At 40.1% G+C, this 24,509-nt stretch overlaps 1 protein-coding gene and 1 non-coding gene across 3 annotated transcripts; both read left to right on the forward strand.

Moving 5' to 3' along the window:
• The first annotated feature begins 62 nt into the window (after nucleotides 1-62).
• Nucleotides 63-16,307, forward strand: TGDS (TDP-glucose 4,6-dehydratase). 2 transcript variants are annotated; one of them, XR_008234930.1, is made up of 12 exons: nucleotides 63-437; nucleotides 1,515-1,581; nucleotides 2,013-2,081; nucleotides 5,980-6,070; nucleotides 7,100-7,242; nucleotides 8,875-8,973; nucleotides 9,826-9,885; nucleotides 11,601-11,644; nucleotides 11,938-12,103; nucleotides 12,644-12,702; nucleotides 14,447-14,719; nucleotides 15,118-15,161. XR_008234930.1 is itself a non-coding variant. In XM_052785780.1 (12 exons), the coding sequence occupies exons 1-12, from the start codon at nucleotides 370-372 to the stop codon at nucleotides 15,216-15,218; spliced, it is 1,065 nt and encodes a 354-aa protein (XP_052641740.1). In that variant the 5' UTR covers nucleotides 68-369; the 3' UTR covers nucleotides 15,219-16,307. The 2 variants fall into 2 exon arrangements, 1 of the variants encoding a protein (XP_052641740.1); XM_052785780.1 differs by having other exon boundaries at nucleotides 68-437; nucleotides 14,622-14,719; nucleotides 15,118-16,307.
• Nucleotides 16,308-21,694: 5,387 nt separating this feature from the next.
• TRNAF-GAA (transfer RNA phenylalanine (anticodon GAA)) lies at nucleotides 21,695-21,767 on the forward strand. Its single transcript has one exon. It is a non-coding gene; the product is annotated as a tRNA-Phe (tRNA).
• The last annotated feature ends 2,742 nt before the right edge of the window (nucleotides 21,768-24,509 follow it).

Genomic DNA, 24,509 nt, shown 5'->3' on the forward strand with positions numbered 1-24,509 from the left:
CTCCCCCGCCGCCCTGCTCTGCACCTCCCCTGCTGCAACGTGTCCGCTGCTGGGTTCGGCCGTAAGTTGAGACCCCCCCCCCCCCGGTGTCGTAAAAGGCGGCGGTCGCCGGTGAAGGCGGAGGCGAAGCCTCGGCCTCCTGGCGCGGCGTGCCCGCGCCGCTCGCTTCGGTGCTTAGGCGGCGAGCTCCGTTGTTCGGGGAGAGCGGAAGGCGTTTTTTCACCCGGGCTTTTGCAGTCGCTGGCGGCCCTGCCCCTGAAACCCCCGGGAGAACTCCGGCGTCCGTCCGCTGCTACGCACGCGCAGTCGTGAGGTGGCGGCGCAAGGCGGGCGGGGCGGCGTGAGGGCCGCCGCCGTAAAGCGCGGACGATGTCGGGGCTGGCGGAGCTGCCGGTCTTCGAGAAGCGGCTGCTGGTGACGGGCGGCGCGGGGTTCATGTGAGTGGCGGCTCCCCGCTCGGCCGGGCGGCGGCCGCCGGCCTCCTTTCGGGGGGGACGCGGCGGGGGGGGGGGCTCCCGCGGTGCCGCCTCGCTTGCTTGCTTCCCTCGGGCCTGCCCCGGGCCGGTTCCGTGGCGCCGCTGGCTCGGGCCCGGGCTGCGGTGGGCGCAGCCGTTTCTGCCGTGGAGGCTGCCGTGTGGCTCTCCCGTGTCGTGGAGCTTGAGGTGGTAAGCGCTGGGGAGCGAGCCGGGCTGCTGCCCGGCTGCCCTCCGCCCGGGGTGAGGGAGAAGGTGCTCGGTGAAGGGACGGTGGGAGTCGGTGCTGGGCCTCGGCCGGGCTGGGGTAGGGGGGTGGCTGTGCTTTGAGCCAGCTGCTCTCTCTCATCCCTACTCCCCAGTGCCGTGGGCTCTGCTCGAGGTAGAGAAAGTTCAGGTCCATCTTAAGCTTGAGTCCTTCAGCGTGCTCAGAGTCTGAAGCTGTGAGAGGGAGAATTAAACTTCTGTGTTTGCCCCCCCCAGCTTGGGGAGCGGGAGATGCGAATAAACCCTGCTAAACCTGAACTCTCAGGCTCAACTTCTTGTACACAAGACTGTACCGAAGAGAAATGCCACCTGGTAGTCGGGCTGTCATTTCTTCTTACGCCTAGCAGCAGTGTCAGGGAGTTGAGTGTTGGGAGCTCAACATTGTGAGTTAAGAGAGATGACTGTTTAGTTCTCTCTAATACCTAATGTATAAACTTAAGAGAATAAAAGTACTGAATGTATTGAATGTAGCATATAACAGTTTGGTATGGTTTTTTTAGGTGGCTGTGAGCAGCACTGTTTTCTTTTGTTACAGCGTGAACTTGTAATCTGATTTTTAGTTTCATAAGAGTATGCAGTTATAGGCATTATCAATAGAATAATGTTGTCACATCTTAAAATATATCTGAGAATTCCTCTTTCTCCTGGCTTGAGAAAACCCCCTCTTCCCCCAAAGCCTTTTGATATTGCTAAATTTACTTGTAATTTGTCATCTCTTCGTTACCTTAAAGCTACCTATATAATTGTAAAATATGTTTTTCTTCCGTCCTGCAGTGCTTCACATGTAGTTGTCTCTCTTGTGAAAAACTACCCAAACTATCTGATTATAAATCTAGATAAGGTAAGTAGCTTGTTTTATTTCTGGATATGGAAACCTGTTTTAAATTATTTTTAATGCAATCTATAGCATGTTGAAGTTTGTATGAATTATTTATTAAATTCTTGTTTGACTATCCATTTGTTCCTATGCAAAAAAAAAATTCAACTGCAGTTCATGCTTACAGTCCTGTGCCCGCCACAAATAATTATTTGCAAAAAAAAAAAGGAAGCTTTTGAAGTTCTAAACTTCTGTTTAAGAATTTCTGTAGTTAGAATATTTTTCAGTGTTTCATGTTTTTTAAAGCTTCATCATGTCTGCTTGCAAAATAGCTTTTCTTTTGTGAGAAGTTTTTACTTTGTTCTCAAACTTTCTAGTGATTAGGTTGAGTCTGAGTTAGCTTATTTGCTTTCACGAAGGCCACTTAATGATATTGTGTGGGTATTTCTCTTCAGCTCGACTACTGTGCAAGCTTGAAGAATCTTGAAACTGTCTCTGAGAAGGAAAACTACAAGTTTATCCAGGTAATAAAGCCTTCTCTTCTAGGAAACTTGACTCTTTACTGATTTTTATGCCTTTGTATCAAGGTAATGTGGTGTCCAGAGCTCCCCAAACTAGAAGCCACTGCTTTAATTTATGGTAAAGCTGAAATTATTTCTACTAATTCCTTGTCAAGAATGAGTCGGTGTATGTAATATGCCAAAGTATGTGACAATCAGATGGACATAGCAGCATTTCCTTCATCTGTTTACCTTATTAATAGACTTCATATTTCACTCGCAGAAGTCTGTGACAATATCCAGTATCTTCTGTCTCTTGCATGAAGTAGTCTTCTGAAAGTTGATGTATTTTTATTCTATAATAAAGGTACAGCATTGCTAAAAGCCTGATTGTTGCCGAAATCCGGAATAAAACTCCTTAACAGCAATGAGAAGTTAAGAAGCAGGCACTCCTTTATTGCAGCGCTGGGCACACGGGGGATCGCTCCACCTATCGTGTGCACCTGTCTTGTCTAACGATACAGTTAAATACACACCTGTTATACATATTCATTAAGTTTCTGGGAAATGTTATACATAATCATCAACTTTCCAGTAAATCATTAGCATATGTATATGTCTCTTCACGCAGGTGCAGCAAAGGTCTCTGGTGGTCTTCAGAAGCCCTCTGGTGGTCTTTCATAGTCTTCCTCACTTGTCCGCTTCTTGACCTCCTTTAGCTGATTTTGCGCAGTATGATTCTCATCACTATCTATATTAGTTTGCATAAAAATGTATACTATGTTCTCTTTTGAAATCCAACCTTTTCAATGATTGGTCTTTCAGTTTGTTATCAAAATGGGAAAGGTAGGGAGTTTTCAAGAAGCGAATCTTCTTGGCTTCTTGAAAGAAAATACAAGCCAACAATAATCAGCTAAAAGTACAGTACTGCACATTCTTTAAGTTCTTTATCTACTATGGTTACACCCCACAACTCTATATTCCTAATATTTCAGTTGTAATCAGATTTGATTTCTTTTAAAATGTAACATGATTATGGAGATGAGTGGTTTTAGGGATGATTGTTTCACTTTTGATAGGTGGTATGGACAAGATGGACTCAGATTCGGCTCCTCTGCTTCTCTGATGCTATTTTAGCATTTGCATCTTCAAACACTGCCACTTGTCATATTCTGTGGTGTGCAACATGCTCTTTCTTGTTCTGTTAGTGCTAGATGTCAGGCTGCATTCTTGTTTTTGCTGCTGTTGGTGCTGTGTAGTTCATAGTTGTTTTGGAACAGGGTCTTACGGGAACATTCAAGGTACGCTTTTTCTTTTAAAAATTTTTCCAATTAAATTGGTTTACTATTTCCACAATTTTATCTTCAGACAGGAGATGGATTTAGGTTTATTGTTCAGATAAACGTTCCCACTGCTGGGTTTGTATGCTGAGGTTCTTCCCGTGTATGAAAGGCTGTACTGATGCTGGTGTCTCTGTCTAGCTGGGCTGCCCGCGGTTGCAGGACATCAGAGAAATGCATATAGTTTAATTTTCTGAAATAGCTTTGAAGCATCTTTGTCAGAGGTAGTAGATGTAGGTTAAACATGTCTCTTGGATTTAGGCAAGGGTGGGAATTGAACTTGTCTTCACCTGCTTGGTGACCCCTGTGGCTGTTTACATTTTTTGTGAACCTATCTCTTTACTTCAGTAAGTGATTATCTCCGAACTGTTGGGTGTCCTGGTTTTGGCTGGGATAGAGTTAATTTTCTTTCTAGTAGCTGGTATAGTGTTATGTCTTGGATTCAGTGTGAGAATAAAGTTGATGACACACTGATATTTTCAGTTGTTGCGAAGTAGTGTTTAGACTAAGCCAAGGATTTTTCAGCTTCTCATGCCCGGCCAGCAAGAAGGCTGGAGGGGCACAAGAAGTTGGGAGGGGACACAGCCGGGAGAGCTGACCCAAACTGGCCAACGGGGCATTCCATACCATTATGAAGTCATGCCCAGTATATAAACTGGGGGGAGCTGGCCAGGGGGGTTCGCTGCTCCAGAACTAATTGGGCATTGGTCAGTGAGTGGTGAGCAATTGCATTGTGCATCACTTGTTTTGTATATTCCAATTCTTTAATTATTGTAATTTTATTATTGTTATTATTATCGTAATTAGTTTCTTCCTTTCTATTCTGTTAAACTGTTCTTATCTCAACCCATGAGTTTTACCTTTTTCTTTCCGATTCTTTCTGCCATCCCACTGGGTGGGGGGGAGTGAGTGAACAGCTGAGTGGTGCTTAGTTACTGGCTGGGGTTAAACCGTGACATGGGATAAAAGTTGCATGAGGGGAAAGGGCATGTCTGCTAAGCAAATGTATGCAGTTTCAGCATGCCCAAACTGTTTTTGACAGTTTCCAGTATGTGATATGAGATTTGTGACTACTCTAGAAAAGCCTCGTTACCTGAATGTATAGAAACGTTTAATTGTTGGGGATAGCACGGAGTTCTAGAAGGCATCCTGTAAACAGCCAGATCCCTATGTGAAGCAGGGGGATAGTAACAAGGAATGATGTAGCTATACTGCTTCTGAACTAGAGTAGGAATACGTTCTTGCAAAACTTACACCAGTATAATTCATTCCAACTTTTCGATTGTTGTTGTTTGCGTTTTTTTGTTTGTTTTGTTTGGGGTTTTTTTGGAGGGGGTGGTGGTGTGTTGTGTGTTTGTTTGTTTTTGTTTTTTTTAAGAAAGGTTGATCAGAGCTTATATATAGCTGGTATGCAGCCAAGCAGTTTACACTGACAGGAAAAAATGCACTGGAAAAAATACTCTCCAATGGATAAAGCCGTATGATTAGAACTCTAACACTCTTACTGGCCTTAGGAGAGAGCAGGAAAGATAAATGCCTTAGTGGCGCTGTAGAGAAGCAGCCTGTTTGGGAGAGTAAAGAAGTAAAAGTTTAGAAAATTTGCATAAGGGGCTGTGTGAAAGATATTGTTTTATCACAATTTCTGTTGTTGTTCAGCACAGATGTATCGACTTTGAATTTCAGTTTTAAAAAAAGTCAATAATTGTAACCATTTAGCTCAAAATAATGTATGAGCCTGAAGTGTATTTACTGGAGTGATTCAGTTCTGTTCAGGGATGAGAAATAGGAAAATTGGTTCATCTTCCTCACATTTCTGACATACAGTATTTCTTTGAGGCTGTTCAGAACTTTTGCTTGACAACTTCTTAAAACATAGGTGCATTTAAACTGTTTTTAGTTAATTGTCTTGTTATGGAAAGTACAAAAGTCTTCCTCCCCAAGACACCTGTTCTCAGGTACTGTCTTATTTAAGTTGAGCCAACAGATAAATACCAAAAGCTTTTCCTCAGCTGGCGTTTACCTTTAAAAGCTGCTGCTGCTTGTATGCCAAACTAAAGAATGGCTTGTGTCGATGCCTGACTCTAGTTTTCTAAATATTTCAACTTAAAAAAATAAAATTACCAGAACAAACAACAAAATCCCAAATCCTTGCAAGATCCAACCATCTGACAAAAGTGGAAATCGCTTCACCTTCTATGATGCCAGTAGGTGTCACTGTCCGTTCGCCACATTCCAGAAACTCTCTTGTTTGCTGTAGGAACTTGTCATTTCAACCTCCGCATTCAAGCTACACGCTATACTTCTGTTGTGTGTATTTTGGGAGCGATGCTCCTTCTAATGTTAAATAGTAATATAAATCCTGAAATAAGTTTTGTTGAGGCTGTTGCTCAAAATGTGTGTAACTTATATCTGGTTTTATTTTAGACATGGCATTGATAAATTGCCCAAAACTGAGTTGGTAATGCCATTTGTATCCTGTGCTTCCTTTGTAATGGTTTGTTATGTGGCACTTGATGCAAATGAAAGCTTACTATTTTCTGTCAAAAATGATTTGTTAATGATTTTTTTTTTTTCCTGTTTAGGGAGATATTTGTGAACCCGATTTCATAAAACAGCTCTTTGAAACTGAGAAAATAGATATAGTCCTTCATTTTGCAGCCCAAACACATGTAGGTGAGCACTGTTGCATGTTCTGGTATTATTTTCCATGAATGTATTTGTTTGAAATATATACAGGTATTTTTTTTGTCTTTTCCCTTCATGTAAAACAAGGATACAGTTTGTCTCTACAGACTATGTGATTCAATGTCTGGTGGCCTTTGTTAACTTAAAGGCTAAAAAGCCTTAATTTAAAAAGTGCTTCATCTGACTGTTGTCTATTTTCATTGTGCATAAATGGTAATGGCCTTTTTATTGCATTACATTTTTAAATTCTATTTAGACACACACGTAACTGACCGTGTACTGGTGGAGTCAGGAAGACAATGGAAAAAGAGTTTGTACGTAGTCTTGAGTTTTTACTTGATTGGCTCCAACCTTGCAAGAAAAACCACAGTGTGGAAGCTGAAGGATTAGGCATAGCTCCCTTCAGAATCCTGCCTGGATTTTAGAAAGAGAGAATGAATTACACTTAAAAGCGCCTATTTCACGATACCACTCTTCAGTAACACTGTTAATGAGAACTATCCCTACCATACTCCTTTCATCATGAGAAGAAATTCTCAAAGAATTCTCCAGGAAAATACTTCTCAAAATTGTCAGATATGATATGCACAAAGTTGTTAGGTCAGTGGGACAATGCTAAGAATTAGAACAGGTGCTAGTTAATTAACAGTAATAGGTATATATTACTGCATCTTACAACTGTCTTTGAATGATACTTTTCTTACTGAGCTTGGCCCTTCCTAGTGGAGAGGGGAAGTAGCTACCACTTAAATAAAGTTAGATAATGCTATTTCAAATGGAACCGTCTGTAACCAACAAGCTTTCCCTCCTGATTCCAGCCTCTTGTTGAGAGCAAGGATTTTGTCTTCAAGTAAGTGCAGAAAGTATCTTCATTTAATAATGACCTTGCTGTCTGACAATCAAAGAACTAGTGATAAAGTCCCAGTCTATGTTGCAGCCTCTAATATTATGGTTCAATAGGAAGCCATGTCTTGCCTAAATTTAATCAGAATTGTCTGATTTTTTGTTTTTATGTAGATCTTTCATTTTGGCATGCCCTGGAATTCACCTATGTGAATGTTTATGGCACTAATGTGCTGGTTGCTGCTGCGCATGAAGCCAATGTGGAGAAGTTTGTCTATGTTAGTACAGATGAAGTATATGGAGGTAGCACTGATGAGGTGAGTTTGAAAGTTCATGAGGGTTTTTCTAGCTTTACTTGCTTTTAATAGTGAAAACAAAATGAGTCTAACTTTCCTTGGCCTCTGTAAATGTATGACTTTCGAGCTATTTCTGACAATACTCAAACTTGTAAACAAGCACTGGTTGTTTCTAGGAAGCTAAGTATCAAAATTGTTCTGAATTTTTTTGTGGCATGTTTTATATTGAACGTGTATTACCTAAAGCAGTGAGATTGGGGTCATTAATGGCATGTGAATACTCCTCAGAGATAGTATCAAAGGAATGTATTACACAAATTTTGCCTTGGAGCATTCATGAGACTTCAGTAATGTGCACAGTATGGTGGGTTTTTTTTGTTGTTGTTTTTTTGTTTTTAATTTTTTCCTGTTCTGCCTTGACTATGAACTTGACAGGCAGGGAACTGTTTTATGGTCTAGCTAAAATACTAACAGAACTGTAGGTACAGACAATTCAAACAGGAAACAGTTCTTGTATTACTGGAAGAAATATGCAGATATTTCTTGTTGGTCTATGGAAATCTTTTTGATTCTTGCCAATTTATGCCTGACCTTAATTCAGGAAATGTAGTTTAGCTCAGTAAAAAGACGAATTACGCATACTTGTCATTCTAAAGGCATAAATAATGGCCAAGGAGTCTTGTGCCGTAATCCACAAAAATTTTAATGCACTTCAGAAAAGTCATGTGTGCTTTCTTATTGTTGCAAAGTCTTTATCAGTTCCTTCAACACAACTTCCATCTGTAGACTTCTGTGATACCCAAGGATGTTGTTTTCCTGCATGTAGACCAGTGGTTTGGCTGAGACAACTTCAAGTGAACTTTTTCTGCCTCTGGGCCTTGAAAAGAGCACTTTCATTTAATGTATTTTTTGTTTTCTTTGTGAATCATAGAAGAAGTTCTTGAAGAGAGTTTTTTGTGGGGGAGGAAGGCCAAAAAATAAATTGGGGTCAACTAATTTCAGATGCAAAGGACAGACAAGAACAGTGGGTCTTTTAATCACACGTTATGGTGATTGTTATGAATTGCACCTCAGGCAGTGCAGAATCCCTCCTTTCTTTGGATCGTTATTGTATGGGGTTTTGTTTGTTTGGTTTTTTTCAAGTGAGAAGTAGATAGCCATGAAGCTACCTGTTCTGGAACAGGTCAGAATTGTAGAAGCCTTGCTTTGGAGGGCTTTGGGTTGAAATTCTACTTTTTTTAATGGAAATAAAATTTATAGAGAAGGGAGAATGAACCCCTTTTATTTAGGACTGAAAGGTCAATTTGCTAGCAGTGGTGCAATGGCACTCTTAGGCCATATGAGCCTGAAAAGGATGGAACCTCCTGTGGCAACAGTGATTATTTTACATGATAAAAATCTAGGGACCTGCTACTGTGAGGTACTCTGCTGGAAGGATAAAAATATTACTGCTGGTATTCTGGCTGCCTCCTGTGTTTGATAAATAGACTGTCTTTAGTGGTCTTCTGCTATAAGTGGAAGGGTGGCTTTCTCAGACAGGTGAGCTTGGATATTTAGGGATTTTTATTTTGGTTGCAACTGCAGCTTTTGTAACTTTTAAGACTTTTCTGGGCAAAAGAAATTGAGTAATGCAAATTTTTCTTTTCATTTTAGGAATTTGATGAATCCTCACCAAAACGTCCGACAAATCCCTATGCTTCCTCTAAAGCAGCTGCAGAGTGTTTTGTTCAGTCTTACTGGGAAAGGTACCAAGTAAGTTGATGCAAGCTTCAGAAACTCTGAAGCTCATACTTAAGTGTCTTTATTACGTGTATAAGAGTATAAAAGAAAAATCAGTACTAGTCCACACAGTGCCACCTCTTTCCTGATTGCTAGTCTTGTAGTTTGGATGTGTCGGAGGATGTCCACCACTTATTGGTGAAGATACACTGCAAGACAGTGGGGAGAGGTCAAGTGTGTTTAAATTTTTTTTGAAAATCTGAATTGTAATGTCTAAACATTTGCTTTGATAAAATGGTCAATGAGAGCAATAACAATTTAAAAAACAGTGTTAAGCTTGAAGGAAATATGTTTATACAGAAGTAGAATATACAAAATTCAAATTGTATTAAGACCAGGCTTATAGTGAAAGCAAAAAAAAAACCCAATGTCTATTACTCAGATTTGTTTAAGCAAAAATATTCAAAATCTTGAATACTTTAGTCTTGTTCTTGACACGTCCTTCTGCAAAGTTGTTTTTGACATACAGTTGACTTGAATAAAGTGGTAATGACTGTGAAACGTTTTCTTGGAATAAGTAGTAAGCCAGTCTTCAGTCAACCAGATACATGTATGTAATATCCTATGGTGATTCCGTACCAAGACTGAGATTACAAACATTTGTTCCTTGTGGTGCTTCTAACAGACTGAGAAGGATCGCGGTCCTTGCCTGTTTGACAGAAGTATGGATAGCTTAATTCATGAATGTTTGTAAGGGCTTGCAGATTTTTGAATAAGCACTGTGGGTGTGTCAGTTTTATTATTTATTGATCAGCAAGAAGCCTACAGATTTTTTACTGGTACATAGTTTCCTATGTAATCACATGCATGTTTAATGCTCTTAAGTTCCCAGTTGTTATCACACGGAGCAGTAATGTTTATGGACCGCACCAGTATCCAGAAAAAGTAAGTTAAACCTATTCTTTACTCTGAGCTTCAGTATACAATAATTCAGGGTTGCAGTGATGTTAGAGAAAAAAAGTGACTTTTGAAAAAAGCACCGTCTTTTAAGTATATTTGTCCACGCTTACCTGTGATTATATATTTTGATCTCACACTAACACGTCTTGCCATCAACACAACGAACACATGTTTTGTTTGGTTGTTGGTAAAGCATCTATTAGAGATTTCCAGTTATTTACATGAATTTTACTACAATTACTTTGTTTTGTAACTTTTCTGTTTTTCAAAGAGTATTTAACTGCCTTATGTCTGGCAAGGTTCCTCTAAGAATTACATTAACTCATGTGTCACGTGCTGTAATTAGGAGTGTTTAATAACTAAGGTAAACATTTCAAAAAGTAAATTGTGAGAGAGCAGTATGTCTGGTATAGAAAGAGATATTTCAACCTGTACAGAAAATAGATAAGATGAAGATGTAGCAATTGGATACAAGGTGAGAAGTAGCAGAAAGCGACTTGTTCTTTGCATGTGTTCATACATACTTTGTGGGGTAACTATTTAAAATGATTATTAGTGAGAGTGAGTTGCCTTTGTAGGCAATACCAAGATCTGCTATGCTAGTGAATGGAAATATACTGATGGAATGATAGTGATAATCATATGTACCCTTTGGAGTTTGGAGCTTGTATGAAATGTAGCTATATTTTGCTACATTTGAGGTATTTTTTTATTAATGATTTTTTAATTTGAATTTCTTTTTATATGTTGGGGTTTTTTTGCAAATAAATTTATTTTTCCCTACATTATCGCAGGTGGATAAGCAATGGTTTTTAAAATGTTTTTCACTGATGTGTGGCTTGGGAAATGTCTGTCTACAGGTTGCATGATGTTGGGAGTGTATTCAGGGGATGTATCACTATTTACTTGCTTTCAGCTTATGTATATTCTTCCTCAAGTATCCACTCTTAGTAACTCCTAAGAACATAATACTAGGCTAGATGGATCTTTAGTTTTACCCAGTATGTCTTCTCCTATGTTTAGAGTAGTAACTTCACAAAACTAAAAGAATTGGAATAGCTTTCTAATGGCTTCAGTTTAAAAACTTTAATAGCAGGGTCAACTGTTCTGAAGTTCCTGGGACATTATGAATGGATCTAAGCTTGTAGCTGAACATAATATTGTTAATTTTTATGCTGCAAGCTAGTGGCTATCACTTCATCCGTGTTTACTTATCTTGAAATTCTCTATTGGTTCTCTTCCAAATTTAACTATTTTAATGACTCTTATTTTATGACTATAGATTTACTGCAACTTGCTGGATGTTTAAACCATGTTCGAAACTGTTTGCAATAGTTATCTCTAGTTAAACTCTAGTGCACTTCTGTGTGTGAAAGTAATGGAAATATTTGCTTTTGTAAAAATGTTACTACATTTGTAACTGCTGACTTGTAACGGTTGACCAGAAAGATAAGCTTTACAACACAACAGAGGCATCTACTCTTAAAAAAACCAAAACAAAACAAACCCCACCAAAACCCCAAATCCTTGCGGTTTCTAGGCTTGATGCATTTTTTGTTTAGACTTAAGAAAACTTAAAAATATTTAAAGGGTCTTATTAAAATACTTAATGATACTTACTGATGAAGACCCATGTTTTTTGCAGAATAACAGCTTCTAAAATAGTGGAGTAATGTTGGTTTTTTTGTTCAATTCCTTAGGTTATTCCAAAGTTTATATCTTTGTTGCAACAGAACAGAAAATGGTATGTAACTTACTTTTTTGTTTGTGGTATTTGTGCTATAAAACTGTGATTACAGTTATAAATACATGGTATAGTTTGTAAAATGATAATTTCATAACTAAGTTATGAATTGCTTGTTTTAATAATAGGATTTCCTTAAACTAAAGGATTGTTTGCATATCAGCTAATATCATATCAGCTTAAGGTACCTTCAGGTAATGGCTAATGGCAAAACTGCTTAAAACACACTCTAATAAATTGAATGCTTCTATTTAAGGATTAACAAAAACTTCTTGCCTTTTCCTGGTTTTAAGCTGTATTCATGGTTCTGGACTTCAAAGAAGGAATTTCCTTTATGCAACTGATGTGGTGGAAGCATTCCTTACTGTCCTGAAGGAGGGGAAGCCAGGTGAAATTTACAACATTGGAACTAACTTTGAGATGTCCATTGCCCAGCTTGCTAAGGAGTTAATCCACTTAGTGAGTAAACAGTTATGATGCTTTTCTTTACCAGTCATTGCACATATGAACAATTCTGCTATAAACCTTTTGTAGCTCTGAGAGAGCTTAGGCTTGCAGTGGGTCTTAGAAGATAATTGTAGCATAACGATGTGCTACCCTTTTTGTGGCAGCTGTACTATGTAAGTTTGCAGTACAGGCTATTGTGCGTTGCACCCCGTCATCAGTTATCCTGACTGGGGCAAAACTGGTATAATGTTTAAATACCATTTGGTAGGGTTTTTTCATGCTGGCTGCTTCATTTTTGGTCCGAGGATCTGTCACTATTAATAATTTGATTATGAATGGTTAGGCAGTGCTCCGATGAAGGAGAAGTATTGGAATTGTTCTAGATAGTTTTGATAATTTCAGTAGTTTGAAAACTTGTTTAGACAAAAGACCATTTGTGGTGGCTTTTTTTTAACAGACTTAAATCTTTTTTAAAAAAAAAAATCTATTTTTAAATGTATGTTAAGACAGTGCAAGATGTGTGGGGGTGATTTTTGTTTCTCTTCTTGACAGATAAAGAAGACCAGTTCGGAATCTGAAATGGAGCACTGGATGGATTATGTCAAAGACAGGTAAGAAAATAGCAAAGCACATGCAGGATGGGTTTATCCTGAAGGTTTCTAGGACTCTTGCCAAATAGTTTTTTTGTGAAAGTTTATTCTCTGCAGGAGGGAAAACTTTTGAGGGGAGTAAGAGCTGGTTTGCTTTCTTAATTGTTTTTATTTTTTTTGCTAGTGGATTTGACATCTATGATTTGTACAGAATACTGTGTAGAAAAACAGGATTTCTATTTATTACTTGATCTTTAGGTCAGAGTATACGCCTTGAAGGAGAATGTGTAATGCTAATCTGTCTGTCTTCAAACTTTCTTCAGACTTCTCACTACTGAAGTCTGCTCTGGGAAAAGGGCAGGTTTTACACAGTAGCTAAATCTTTTCTTAAGGGTAGTTTAGCTAGTTTCTTCAGTACTTTGTATTCAACATCACTTGAGCGAGGTGAATCCCATCATCTCTCATTTAGCTTTACTATTTTGATGTTAATGTGACTAGTTCAGACTTAGATGTGCTTTATAGGTAAGACCCACTCTCCACAGGCAGAAATACGCACCTACGGAGTGTGGTTAGTTTTAGATTCCTATCTTAAGCTGAAACTGCTATCTCAAGAGTAGATGTAAAATTCTGAGGTGCCAAAGTTACGGCAGCGGCAAAAATGGATAGCTTTTATAAATACGCTTTTGCTGTGTGTTTCCGTCCTTAATTTCAGGCTTGGTTTGGCTCTGTTCTTTTATCTCCATTTCTTTTCTGCAGCGACAATGAGCCTCTGCTTACTTTAGATATCACTCTCTCCAGAGTGATTAGAAATGACATATCTACTGATAGCAGTTAAGTAGTATTATGGCCTTTAGAATTCTCAATTTCTGTTCACATTTGGATTGTTATCATGGCAACTGAAGTGTCTTTAAATGTACTAATTTTTGTTTTTAAAAGGAAGTGTTCTTCAGAATCCTATTTGAGTGTATCGCAGGACTTTGAACAAATTGCCTTTGGCTCACATGATGTGAGTGTTCAGTAGGTCTCAGTGTCGTTCAGATTGAGATGTTTCTTCCTGTGTATTGGGCCCTGTCTGCTAATGTTTAAACATAAATGGGCTTGGGAAAACTAACCACGCAGGAATACATGCTTCAAAGAATGTTGAGGTCTTATAGAAGATTTTTAAGATACCTAACTAATGATTATTTAATTCTGTAATGAGTGACTTAAAGGTCATGGGGGTTACTTGCCATGGAAAAATTAGTTCTGCTTCTGCTTGAGATTAGCATGTTTTAATGATGGTGATAAGTAGCTGGTTTCTGTCTGCACATGTAGCTTAACTATTCAGTATGCTAGTGCCAGTAATGCAGGAATGCTGGACTAGACTACCTAACTGCCAGTCTGTGGAAGTGAAAATTTGTGCCATGCTTAAACGTAGGGAATCTCTTTCTGTGTTGAATCTTGCAGCCTGGGATTCCACATATTCAGTATTACTAAGTTTGTGTAGCTAATGAGGCACTGTAATGATAATGCTTTGGAAGTGTATGTATTTCAAATTTGAAGTATGTGAAAACTTGTGGGCTTTCAAGATGAAGAATGTGAATGCTGATATTGGAAAACACTGGCTTGCGTAGTGACTAAAGAGTTGCAAATGCACTGATTTGCACAATTGCATTGGCAGTGATTTGAGTTTTCCATTTGTTTTTGTGCCAATAAGATACTAATTCATATTTATTCTTATCAATTCCACATTGCTGACTGTACCAACTGAATTGTATTGTTGCAGCTGCACTGAACTGCCATGTATTTTTTGAAGGCAATATAATCTGTTCATGTTGTTGGGACTTTTCAAAATCGAAGCATACCTAATGTTGGTTTGAAGACAATGTGAGGTAGTGCATCTCTAATTAATGAAAAGGTATAATGGAGTTGTTTTCCATGTGCATTTTATACTTCATCAGACCTACCAATGACCTGAGATACCCAATGAATTCAGAAAAAATGCACAACTTAGGATGGAGACCTAAAGTGCCTTGGAAAGAAGGAATAAAGAAAACAAGTAGGACTGATGGCTTTTACACTGATTTAGAAGTGATGGGAGGAAGGAAAGGGGGGAAAATGGGAATACAGGTTAATTAATGAGAAGCTAAGGGAGAATGAATTTAACACTTTTATTTTACGTAAAATTGGCTCCTTTAAGTAGTGAATTTACCTGATTTAAGAAAAAAGGTTAATCACAATAAAGTAGCATCAGGTACTAAAATTAATTTTTAATGCTAGAATGTCTTGCATAAAGAATATATAAAATCTAAACTAGTTTTTTTTCCTTAATATTATAGGTTAAAATTTTCCATAATGAACTATTAGCATGTTGTTAGTCTTATGATATCTGTGGAATATTTGAATTTTCCTGTTATCTCTGGTCAACTTGACTCATCAACATTCTCTTTGTACTAGTTGAATGGTACAAAGAAAACTTTCACAACTGGAAAAACTCAGAGAAAGCTTTGGAGCCCTTTCCTGTGACAGAGCCATTTGCACAGCTCAGTGGTCCATAGGGTGGTGGAGAACCTGAAGGAGTTTATTCTACCTCATACAGTCCTTTCTTTGAAGCCTGCAATCAAGTGGCCACACTGAACTGTTAATGTATTCAAGATACATGAACCATGATGAATACAGAACTACAGTACGGCACAACTTTGGAAGGGTTTCAGCACTTTATGAGTTGAACCTGTTAATTTCAGCTTTTGGTGCAATACTATATTCTCACTAGGTATTGATTTTAAAGAACTGTACAGGGCGAAGAGTATTTATAATGCTATAAATTAGTGTAACTGAAGTAAAATCTGCCTTATTAATTAAGAATCATGAATTGCGATTACAGCTTTTGGGACTTCTGATGAAATTCGTTTTAGTTCTGGAATCGTTCATCTGTATTAGTTTGTTTTTTACAATGTAATATATTATTTTTGTCACTTTAAAGAATTGCATTTTATTTTTAATCAAGGGGAAAAATGCTATATTTTTCTGAAAAGTATAAATCAGTTGGTACCATATCTAGCTTTTAACTATATGGTTCAGTTTTTCTCTCTGTCGGTGCAGTATTACCTTCTGTTGATGACTGATTAAACTGTTACCTACTCTATAACTTTAAATGCCCATCTTTAAGGGGGTCGGGGGGGGGAAGGTGTCAAGAAGGAGCAGGTGTTCTTGCTGAGACTTCCAGAAGCATTTTCTTAAACTTTGCTCTGTTTTAGATGTCATCTTTTTACTGTATTACTGTCTTTTACATGTTAATTTCCTTTTCTTAACTGTAATTGTAACAAACTTGAAATACTGTAACACAGTTAACATTCCATTGATGTTATTTCCTGTGATATGAAGGCTATTTATGGAGAAAAAATTTAAACACTTATTTTCCTGTGAATTGTGGGTTGGCAGACCTTATTCAATGCAGTGTTTCACAATTTTTTTTTTTTTGGTGATAAACATTTTAAAGGTGAAACAATATTTGAGTTTTAATGTAAAGTTTGGGAGGAAACTTCAATTCTAGAAATATGTCAATGAATCTTTTTCAAAGCTGATTTAGTAATAAAAGTTATGGTGTAACTGGTTTCTCTTAATTAAGTAAACATGCTGAAAAAGTAGATGGTGGGTTTTTTTATATTTCTTAGTTCTTCCTGTGTCCTGAGAAAATTATCTTCAGTTTTGTGGCTTTGAGGTGGCAGACATAGAAGGGAAAACTCTTCTTGGTTTTATCACTTCAGCTTCTGTACTTGGCACAGTCCCAGACCCTTCTGTTGCCCCTGGGTAGAGAGCTGCAGAAGCACAGGACTAGGATGCTATGGAGTACTCAGAAATAGTAGCGAGTTCTACAGTCTCTCAGAAATTGGGAGTTAACTTTCAAAACACAAATATGTGCGGAAGTCCTTTCCTCATCATGCTAAGTGCGGGAAGAATGGAGCTTGGGGCATTTGTCTTAGCTTTGTCCCTGCTAGAGTTTTGGTAGTAACTGAACATAAAACTTAATAGTACTGACCCAGATAACTTACAGGTAGTGCTGCCTTTGGACCCACAACGCTCCCAACTTCATCACACCTTTTGTGAGGTGCATGGTGCTGTAAATAAAATGCCACTCTTGGTCGGTTAGAGTCATCTTAAAAGAAGGCTTAACAGTAAGTGTTTAGGCTTACCTTAGCACCAAGTATGTGTTCTAAAGTCTAGGAATGTGTTGCTGAAGGTGAGTTTTCTGTGACAAAGTGGGGTTATAATACTATACTAGAATTGCATTGCACTTGTATTTTGGGGGTTTCTGATACTTGGTTTGGTAGTCAAAACCTCCATTTGGGAAGGACAGAAGTTACAGGACTTAGTATGTATTAGTCTATTAGAATACTTGGCTTACCAGATACTTAAGATTAAGCTTCCACTGATGAATCACTTAAATTTCATTGTCAAACACACATTGCTGGTAACATTCAAATATTTTCTTAATTTTTATATTTTGTTGAGATACAGCTTCCTTATAATATGCAGAGAGTTACTTATCCATCTTACTGTTTTGTATTTTATGAAAGTCAATACCAGAAATAGCAGAAGTACCGCAAAAATCTGTTTTAGCTGTATTTATGCTTACTGTGGTAGCTGCTCTGGGTGAGCTGCATGAAAGTACGTATCTTTCACATCTGCTTATGGTGGAATACTGGTTATAGGATGTGTCTTTAATTTTAGGAATAGAGATTACAGATTATTAAATTATTTTAAATCTTACAATGTCTTTGGAACATTAAAAATCAATTAACTTGTGATAGTGTTATCTGATCAGAGATACACAGAAGAAAGTAGTAGTGTGTTGGTTTATTAAGTAGATCTTTTGAAAGTTGTTTTGAATGTTTAGATGGTGGAGATGCAAGCTTTGACATTTATGTGACTATCCAAACAAGTGATCTTACTGGGAGTGGATTTTTCAAAAGGATCTATTAATTTTTAGTGGAAACTCTCTAGTTTTTTCAAATATTTTTGAGGATTTAATCCTTCCAAGTGTTTGAGATTTTTGGCTTGGTATTCCTACTTTGTTTATATATATGTATACACATATAAAAATAATACACGCATGCTTATAAAAAAATATATAAGAATATATATGTTTTAAAAATTAATCTAGGAGGCTTTTGCTTTGAGCTGCTTTGCTGTAGATCAGGTTGCCTTAGCAGGTGAGTGCTCCGGTAGGAGCATTCCTTTCACAGGGAAAAGTCTTTTTACTGTTAAAGAAAACAGCTTATTTTGCCATTAACCTTCTGGCTTCTGTAGGAAGAAAAGAACAAAGGACCAACTAGTGAACTGTTAATGTGGATAAGTGTAATGCTTTTAGTTTTTATTTCTTGCTGTTTTTACTTGGAAGATATGAAGAAGCATTTCTGCAGAAGGCAAAAGGTAATGATGTAAAATACTGTGAACACAGCAGCCTCAGTCTGCTTTTCTCAAGGTGTGTGTCACAGAACAAACTGAGGTTACACCAACAGGAAAAAGAGTGAATGTGTATGTCACTTAAATTTCTAAAACTTTCTAAAGGAGAAGGGCTGGCCTTCGATGAAGGGTTCGTATCCAGGTGTATTGGGTTTGTGTGACAAGGTTTTGGTTGGAGGGGGGCTACAGGGGTGGCTTCTGTGAGAACCTGCTGGAAGCTTCCCCCATGTCTGACGGAGCCAATGCCAGCTGGCTCTAAGATGGACCCGCCGCCAGCCCAGGCCGAGCCCATCAGCGACGGTGGTAGTGCCTCTGGGAGAACAGATTTAAGAGGGGGAAAAAAGTTACTGCGTGACAGAAAGTGCAGCCAGAGAGAGGAGTGAGAACATGTAAGAGAAACAGCCCTGCAGACCCCCAGGTCAGTGAGGAAGGAGGGGGAGGAGATGCTCCAGGCGCCGGAGCAGAGATTCCCCTGCAGCCCGTGGGGAAGACCATGGTGAGGCAGGCTGTCCCCCTGCAGCCCAGGAGGTCCATGGTGGAGCAGATATCCACCTGCAGCCTGGGGAGGACCCCACGCCGGAGCAGGTGGGTGCCCGAAGGAGGCTGTGACCCTGTGGGAAGCCCATGCTGGAGCAGTCTGTGCCTGAAGGACTGCAGCCTGTGGGAAGGACTCACGTTGGAGAAGTTCGTGGAGAACTGTCTCCCGTGGGATGGAACCCCCGGCGGAGCAGGGGAGGAGTGCGGAGTCCTCTTCCCCCTGAGGAGGAAGAAGCAGCAGAAACAAGGTATGACGGACTGACCCCAACCCCCATCCCCTGTCCCCCTGCGCTGCTGGAGGGAGAGAAATTGTGAGTTAAATTGAGCTGGGAAGGAGGGAGGGGTGGGGGGGAAGGTGTTTTAAGATTTGGTTTTATTTCTCATTACCCTACTCTGATTTGATTGGTAATAAATTAATTTAATTTCCCCAAGTTGAGTCTGGTTTGCTGGTGACAGTAATTGGTGAGTGATCTCTCCCTGTCCTTATCTTGACCAATGAGCCTTTTGTTATATTTTCTTTCCCCTGTCCAGCTGGGGAGGGGAGTGATAGAGCGGCTTTGGTGGGCACCTGGTGTCCAGCCAGGGTCAACCCAGCACACCAGGTTCCATCCTGGATGAGAGGCTCACGCTTGGGAAACTATCTGGGGACAGCTGGCAGTTCTGCATTTCTTTTTGGAGTTACTGTTGTGGGTTGGATCAGATCTTCACGAAGCAGCTCCTGAAATCCCTTGTGCATTGGGGAAAACCACCATGGCTACCCCATCATGTCGGTGTACCGTGCCTGCCATTCAGTACATCCCTTGCAAGCAGCAAGTGAGAGAATTTGGAAGACAGTGAAGCGGGCAGGTGAGGCAGGGCAGTCTGCCTGCCCTGTGAGTCACAGCCGGTGGGGGCTTTGTGTGTGTGTATAGGTTCCAGTTTGTGCGATGGAGGTAATCCTTGCTTTTTCCAAGGCTTTCTCTGGTCTGACCTTGGCACTTGCTTGCTTATGTTTGTATGCTGCTTGGCATTGAGGTGGTTGAGGCTAGTTTACATTGTCATAATATGATGGACTAGAAAATAGCTTTTGTTTGTCTACCCTGTCCTTTACTAGATATAGGAGGAAGGTTGTGGGTGGAAAAAAGAACTAGTGTTTGGGTTTTTCAGGTTTTTTTGGTGGCTTTTTTTGATGAGTGTTTTTTTTTTTTTTTTTTTTCTTTCCTTCCCCACTCCAATCCCTATTCTGGAGGGGTACAAAATAGCACAGATTTGGTTTCCCATTAGGAGAAAGTTATGAACAGCTTTGGCTGGACTCTGAATGCTCCATTTTGCTAAAACTGTGTTATTATGCTCTTTAGCTATGAAATGCTAATATGTTTCTACTTTTCAGTAAGAGGAACTTTCATACAAAACCCCCAAATTTTGTTGGGGGAAAAAGTGGCTGTTTTATTAAATATGCTATATCTGGGACTGAATCGTCCTTCTCTTTTGTTTTTGATTTGTTTTGCATTACCTTTAGTTTTTATTTCTCTTGCTATTTCCTTTTCACCTGCCAAAACAAAGGTTTCTAAAAATAATAAAAATCAGAACAACCTCTTGGTCCATAGTAGCTCTGATTTTTGTGGTAATATATGAAAACTCTAAAGTCAATAGTGTTTTGGATGCTATGCATGTCATCGCACACATGGAGTTTATCTGCACCAAAGATCACAAGGTTGTTAGCTGCATCAGTAGGAGACACGCTCATTAAGTGAATACATTCATCATTTCTCATTGCCAGTGGCAATGGAAAATCATGAGAATATGAGATTTTGTATCAATGTGTTGTTAGCACACCTCTTTAGTACAATGGTGTGGGGTTTTTTTTAAGCTCTCCCTAACTGCAATTCTTTGTTAAAGTGTTTTCAGTCACTAAACTGCTGCCCCAGTCTTCAGCATTTTGACTTCTGAAAATATGTCTTTTGCTTCTGAAAATGTCAGCTCTTGAAGAACAGTGGTTGCTCACACAAGACTTTCCAAAAGTGGGACAACTTGGGGAAAAATGTACTCTGAAAGTAAGAGGAGACATGGGGGTGTATGTCACCAAATATTCACAGGGCTAGTTTGGGAAAGGGCTTCTGCTTCCTGCTGCTTCCACGCTTGAAAAAGGAGGGATTTGTTAAACTCCTGTATTACTGTGGAAGAGAGGGAGGTTGGTTTGGCTTTTTTTGACTAAGAGGAGGGAGAAGCAGTGGGCAATCCTGCAAAGCAGCATTTTTCCCCACACAGCACGCAGGGAGCACAAATGGGGGATGCTCTCGCAGGTGGCTTTTTCCAGAGCCACGGGATGTGCAAATACACATAAGCTTGAGGCGTGAGGGTCCAGCAGCAGTGCCACAAGTGTTAATGTGTGCACTCGGGCGCATCCTCTGCCTTCAACCTGTAGCCACAGGAGTGTGGTAACAGTTGCCTGTTGAAATAAATGCCTAACCGACAATGTGAGAATAAGCTATTTTTTTTTCTTATAACTGTGCTCAGTCAGGATTTGTGATTTATGCAGACGTGCAGAGCTTCTCCTGTGGAACATGCATCTCCGAGCAAGACCGTGGGAAAATGAGGATGGAGGTACTGTTTCTCTTCATGTCTGTTCGTGGTACATCAGCTCTGTACAGAATTTGTCAGACTTGAAAATAAAGTCCCTGAAAACTGAAGCAAAAATGCTGCCAATTTAATGCTCCTGAAGCCCACAGAATATTCTAGTTCCTGTTACCCCCCAAGTTATCCAGAGAGCTGCAGCCGAAATGCCTTTATCCTGGTACTAAATGCATGTAGGTTATGTATTGTGCATAAACGTATACATATAGTTTCGTGTTATTGCTGCATTCGTCTTTGCCTTAAGCTGTCATTTTATTTGCAAATGCCTGTCATCAATTCCCTTGTGGTATTCATGGTATCCGGCAGTGTAGGGCGAGGAACATCGGGTTTTTTAAACCCTCACACGCGAATGCCGGCCGGGGGGGGTGGGCGGAGATGAACGGCTTAGTGCTATCGCTTCGGCAGCAGCGACAGAGGAGCCGAAATAGCTCAGTTGGGAGAGCGTTAGACTGAAGATCTAAAGGTCCCTGGTTCGATCCCGGGTTTCGGCAGAAACCTTTTTTTTTTTTTTTTTTTCCCGCCGTGCTCGGGACGTGACGGGCGGCTGCTGCTGCTGGCCCTGCCCGTCCCTGCCTGTCCCTGCCCACGCGGGGCTGCTTTGTCGAGCTGACAGCGACCGTGTCGCTCGTGACACATCATTCGCGAGCGTTTACATCCCACCATGCATGTCGTTCGTGAGCTCTACGTGTCGAGCTGGTGGCAGCGCGCTCAGGCAGGGCTTTCGGCTGCTGGGCCTGAAATTTCCTGTTGTCTTCCTCAGTTGGCTTATTTTTTTATTTATTTAATTTTTTTTTTTTTTTTTTTTAAAAGCAGCGGAGGCATTTCCAACAGTGAGATTCAGGAGAACGATGAACGATGCCGTTTTACCTCTGTTAAAAGTGTGCACGTTGAGCTTTGCCAGGTGATGGCATAGATGCACCGGTACCCGCTCTGCAAAGTCTCCTATACAAACAATCTATAGCAGCCCGGTGAAGCGGCAACCTTTGACGTGCCCGAGTTTCATACGTGTGGCGTGCATGTGAAAAAACCATGCGGAGGCGATTTGCGAAGGAGGTGGGGGGGAATGAGCTGTCGAGCTGCCTCATCCTCTCTTCCAGTGCTTTGTGCCATGGAAGAGGGGACGACACACTGCAAAGCAAGCCATGAAATCGCAGAAATGCCGTGCGGCTCACGCCTACCCAACGCTGCGTGTGCCTGCCGTCCTCCCTGGCAACTGGAAACGCAGCATCTGGGAGGGTTTGCCTTCCAGTTTCCCTTTTTAGCTCTTCTAAGTTTAAGCCTTTTATTTAGGATGGAAGAACTGAAAGCAAAAAGCTTCATTCCTGGGCCCTTCTCTGCCCTCTGCCGCCTCCGGCTATAGATGAAGGGTGGGATGCTAGAAGAGAAAGCGAAACTGCGCAGAGAGGAGTGGGATGGCGTGGGAGGGTAGGGACACAGAGGGAGAGGGGCTCTCAGGAGGACGGGGACAGAGGCAGAGACAGAAGGATTAGGGATTGCTTCTGGCCAAAATCTGGAGTGGAGGTCAAAATTCCTGGACCTCACTATTCCCCTGCTGTCAACAGATAGCTGAAACGACTTCTGGTTCACAGAAAGCCTAAGGAATAGCTTCAAGGCCAGAAACTCTGGTAAAGACTAAGTGGCATAAATTACCATTCATGTATTTCCCCCAATCCTTTCTTTACTTTTAAGTTGGGATAAACCACTTGGATTTTTCCAAAGCATATTTTTAAGGAGGGCATCTGTTTTTGATTTGAAGACACAAAGAAGCAGAAAAGTCATTAGTTCTCTTGGTAATTTGTTGCAACTGTTCCAAATATATTCCTTTAATTTGGATCTGCCCTCTGTTAAATTCTTACTGTGCTTTGTCAGGTCACTTAAAATGGCTCACTTACTTGTGGAGTGTCTGCTGTCTGGTGATGCATAGTCTCACGCTGAAGTCTTTACCTCCGCTGGGGCACTTACAGCTCTCTCTTCTACTGGCCACCTAGCATGTTCTAGGTTTCCTGAACCTCCTAGGAAGTTTCTATCTTTGAGATCTCTCTCTTCTGGGTGAATTACTCTTTAGGCTCCATTGACTGTAATGATTAAGATGTGTGTTGGCTATAATGGGAACTTACTTAAAGACATGTAGTTCCTAGATAAATGCATACATGGTAGGTGCATAATGAAGGTATCTTAGTCTTGAACTGACTTTCATCTTGCATGGTAGCTTTGCTTCACGCATTTTCCAGTGAGAAACCTTCATAAGTATTCAAGTAATACACTCATGGTGGCACTGTTGGAAAAACATGCCTTAGATCATGCTTCTTACTCTATGAAATCTGGAGCATATAAATTCACAACAGTTAAAATGAGCAGCCAAAATATTTATCTGTCACTTAAAATACAAGCAAAAAGGTGGATTTGATGTAAGCTTTGGGTAAAGATTAGCATGGTTTCATTTCTGTTCAAAACATTCTGATTATGGCCAGTTTCATATTGTCATGGTTTAACCCCAGCCAGCAACTAAGCACCACGCAGCCGCTCACTCACTCCTCATCCCTCCCAGTGGGATGGGGAGGACAACTGGGAAAAGAAGTAAAACTCGTGGGTTGAGATAAGAAAGATTTAATAACTAAAGTAAAATAAAACATAATACTACTACTAATAAGATATATAACAACAACAAAAGAACAACAACAACAATGAAAAGGAATATAACAAAAAAACCCCAAACAAACCCCAAGACAAGCAATGCGCAATGCAATTGCTCGCCACTTGCCGACCGATGCCCAGTTAGTTCCTGAGCAGTGATCCCCCCAGGTCAACTCCCCCCAGTTTATATACTGGGCGTGGCATCACGTGGTATGGAATATCCCTTTGGCTAGTTCGGGTCAGCTGTCCTGGCCATGTTCCCTCCCAGCTTGTTGTACACCTGCTTGCTGGCAGAGCATGGGAAACTGAAAAATCCTTAAGTTAGGATGAGCATTACTTAGCAACAACTAAAACATCAGTGTGTTCTCAACATTATTCTCACACTAAATCCAAAACACACTGTACCAGCTACTAAGAAGAAAATTAACTCTACCCCAGCCAAAACCAGGACACGTCATGCATAAGTTATAGGTATGTTACATGATCTTTGGAGCAATGAAAAATGTATTACGGTATTATAATTTGAGTTTCTTGCCAAGTCCTTTTTGTCCAGACTTGAAATTTTGCTCCACAGAAGTAGAATCTGTTCTTTCTCAGGT

The sequence above is a fragment of the Harpia harpyja genome, chromosome 4, assembly GCF_026419915.1.
Source record: "Harpia harpyja isolate bHarHar1 chromosome 4, bHarHar1 primary haplotype, whole genome shotgun sequence".
Taxonomy (NCBI): domain Eukaryota; kingdom Metazoa; phylum Chordata; class Aves; order Accipitriformes; family Accipitridae; genus Harpia; species Harpia harpyja.

What these genes read in the sequence shown, in the direction of transcription:
- TGDS (XM_052785780.1), top strand. Translation starts at nt 370, where the DNA reads ATGTCGGGGCTGGCGGAGCTGCCGGTCTTCGAGAAGCGGCTGCTGGTG. An exon ending in ACGGGCGGCGCGGGGTTCAT is followed by an intron (nt 438 to 1,514) that starts GTGAGTGGCGGC and finishes TCCGTCCTGCAG; the next exon opens with TGCTTCACATGTAGTTGTCT. An exon ending in AAAACTACAAGTTTATCCAG is followed by an intron (nt 2,082 to 5,979) that starts GTAATAAAGCCT and finishes TTTCCTGTTTAG; the next exon opens with GGAGATATTTGTGAACCCGA.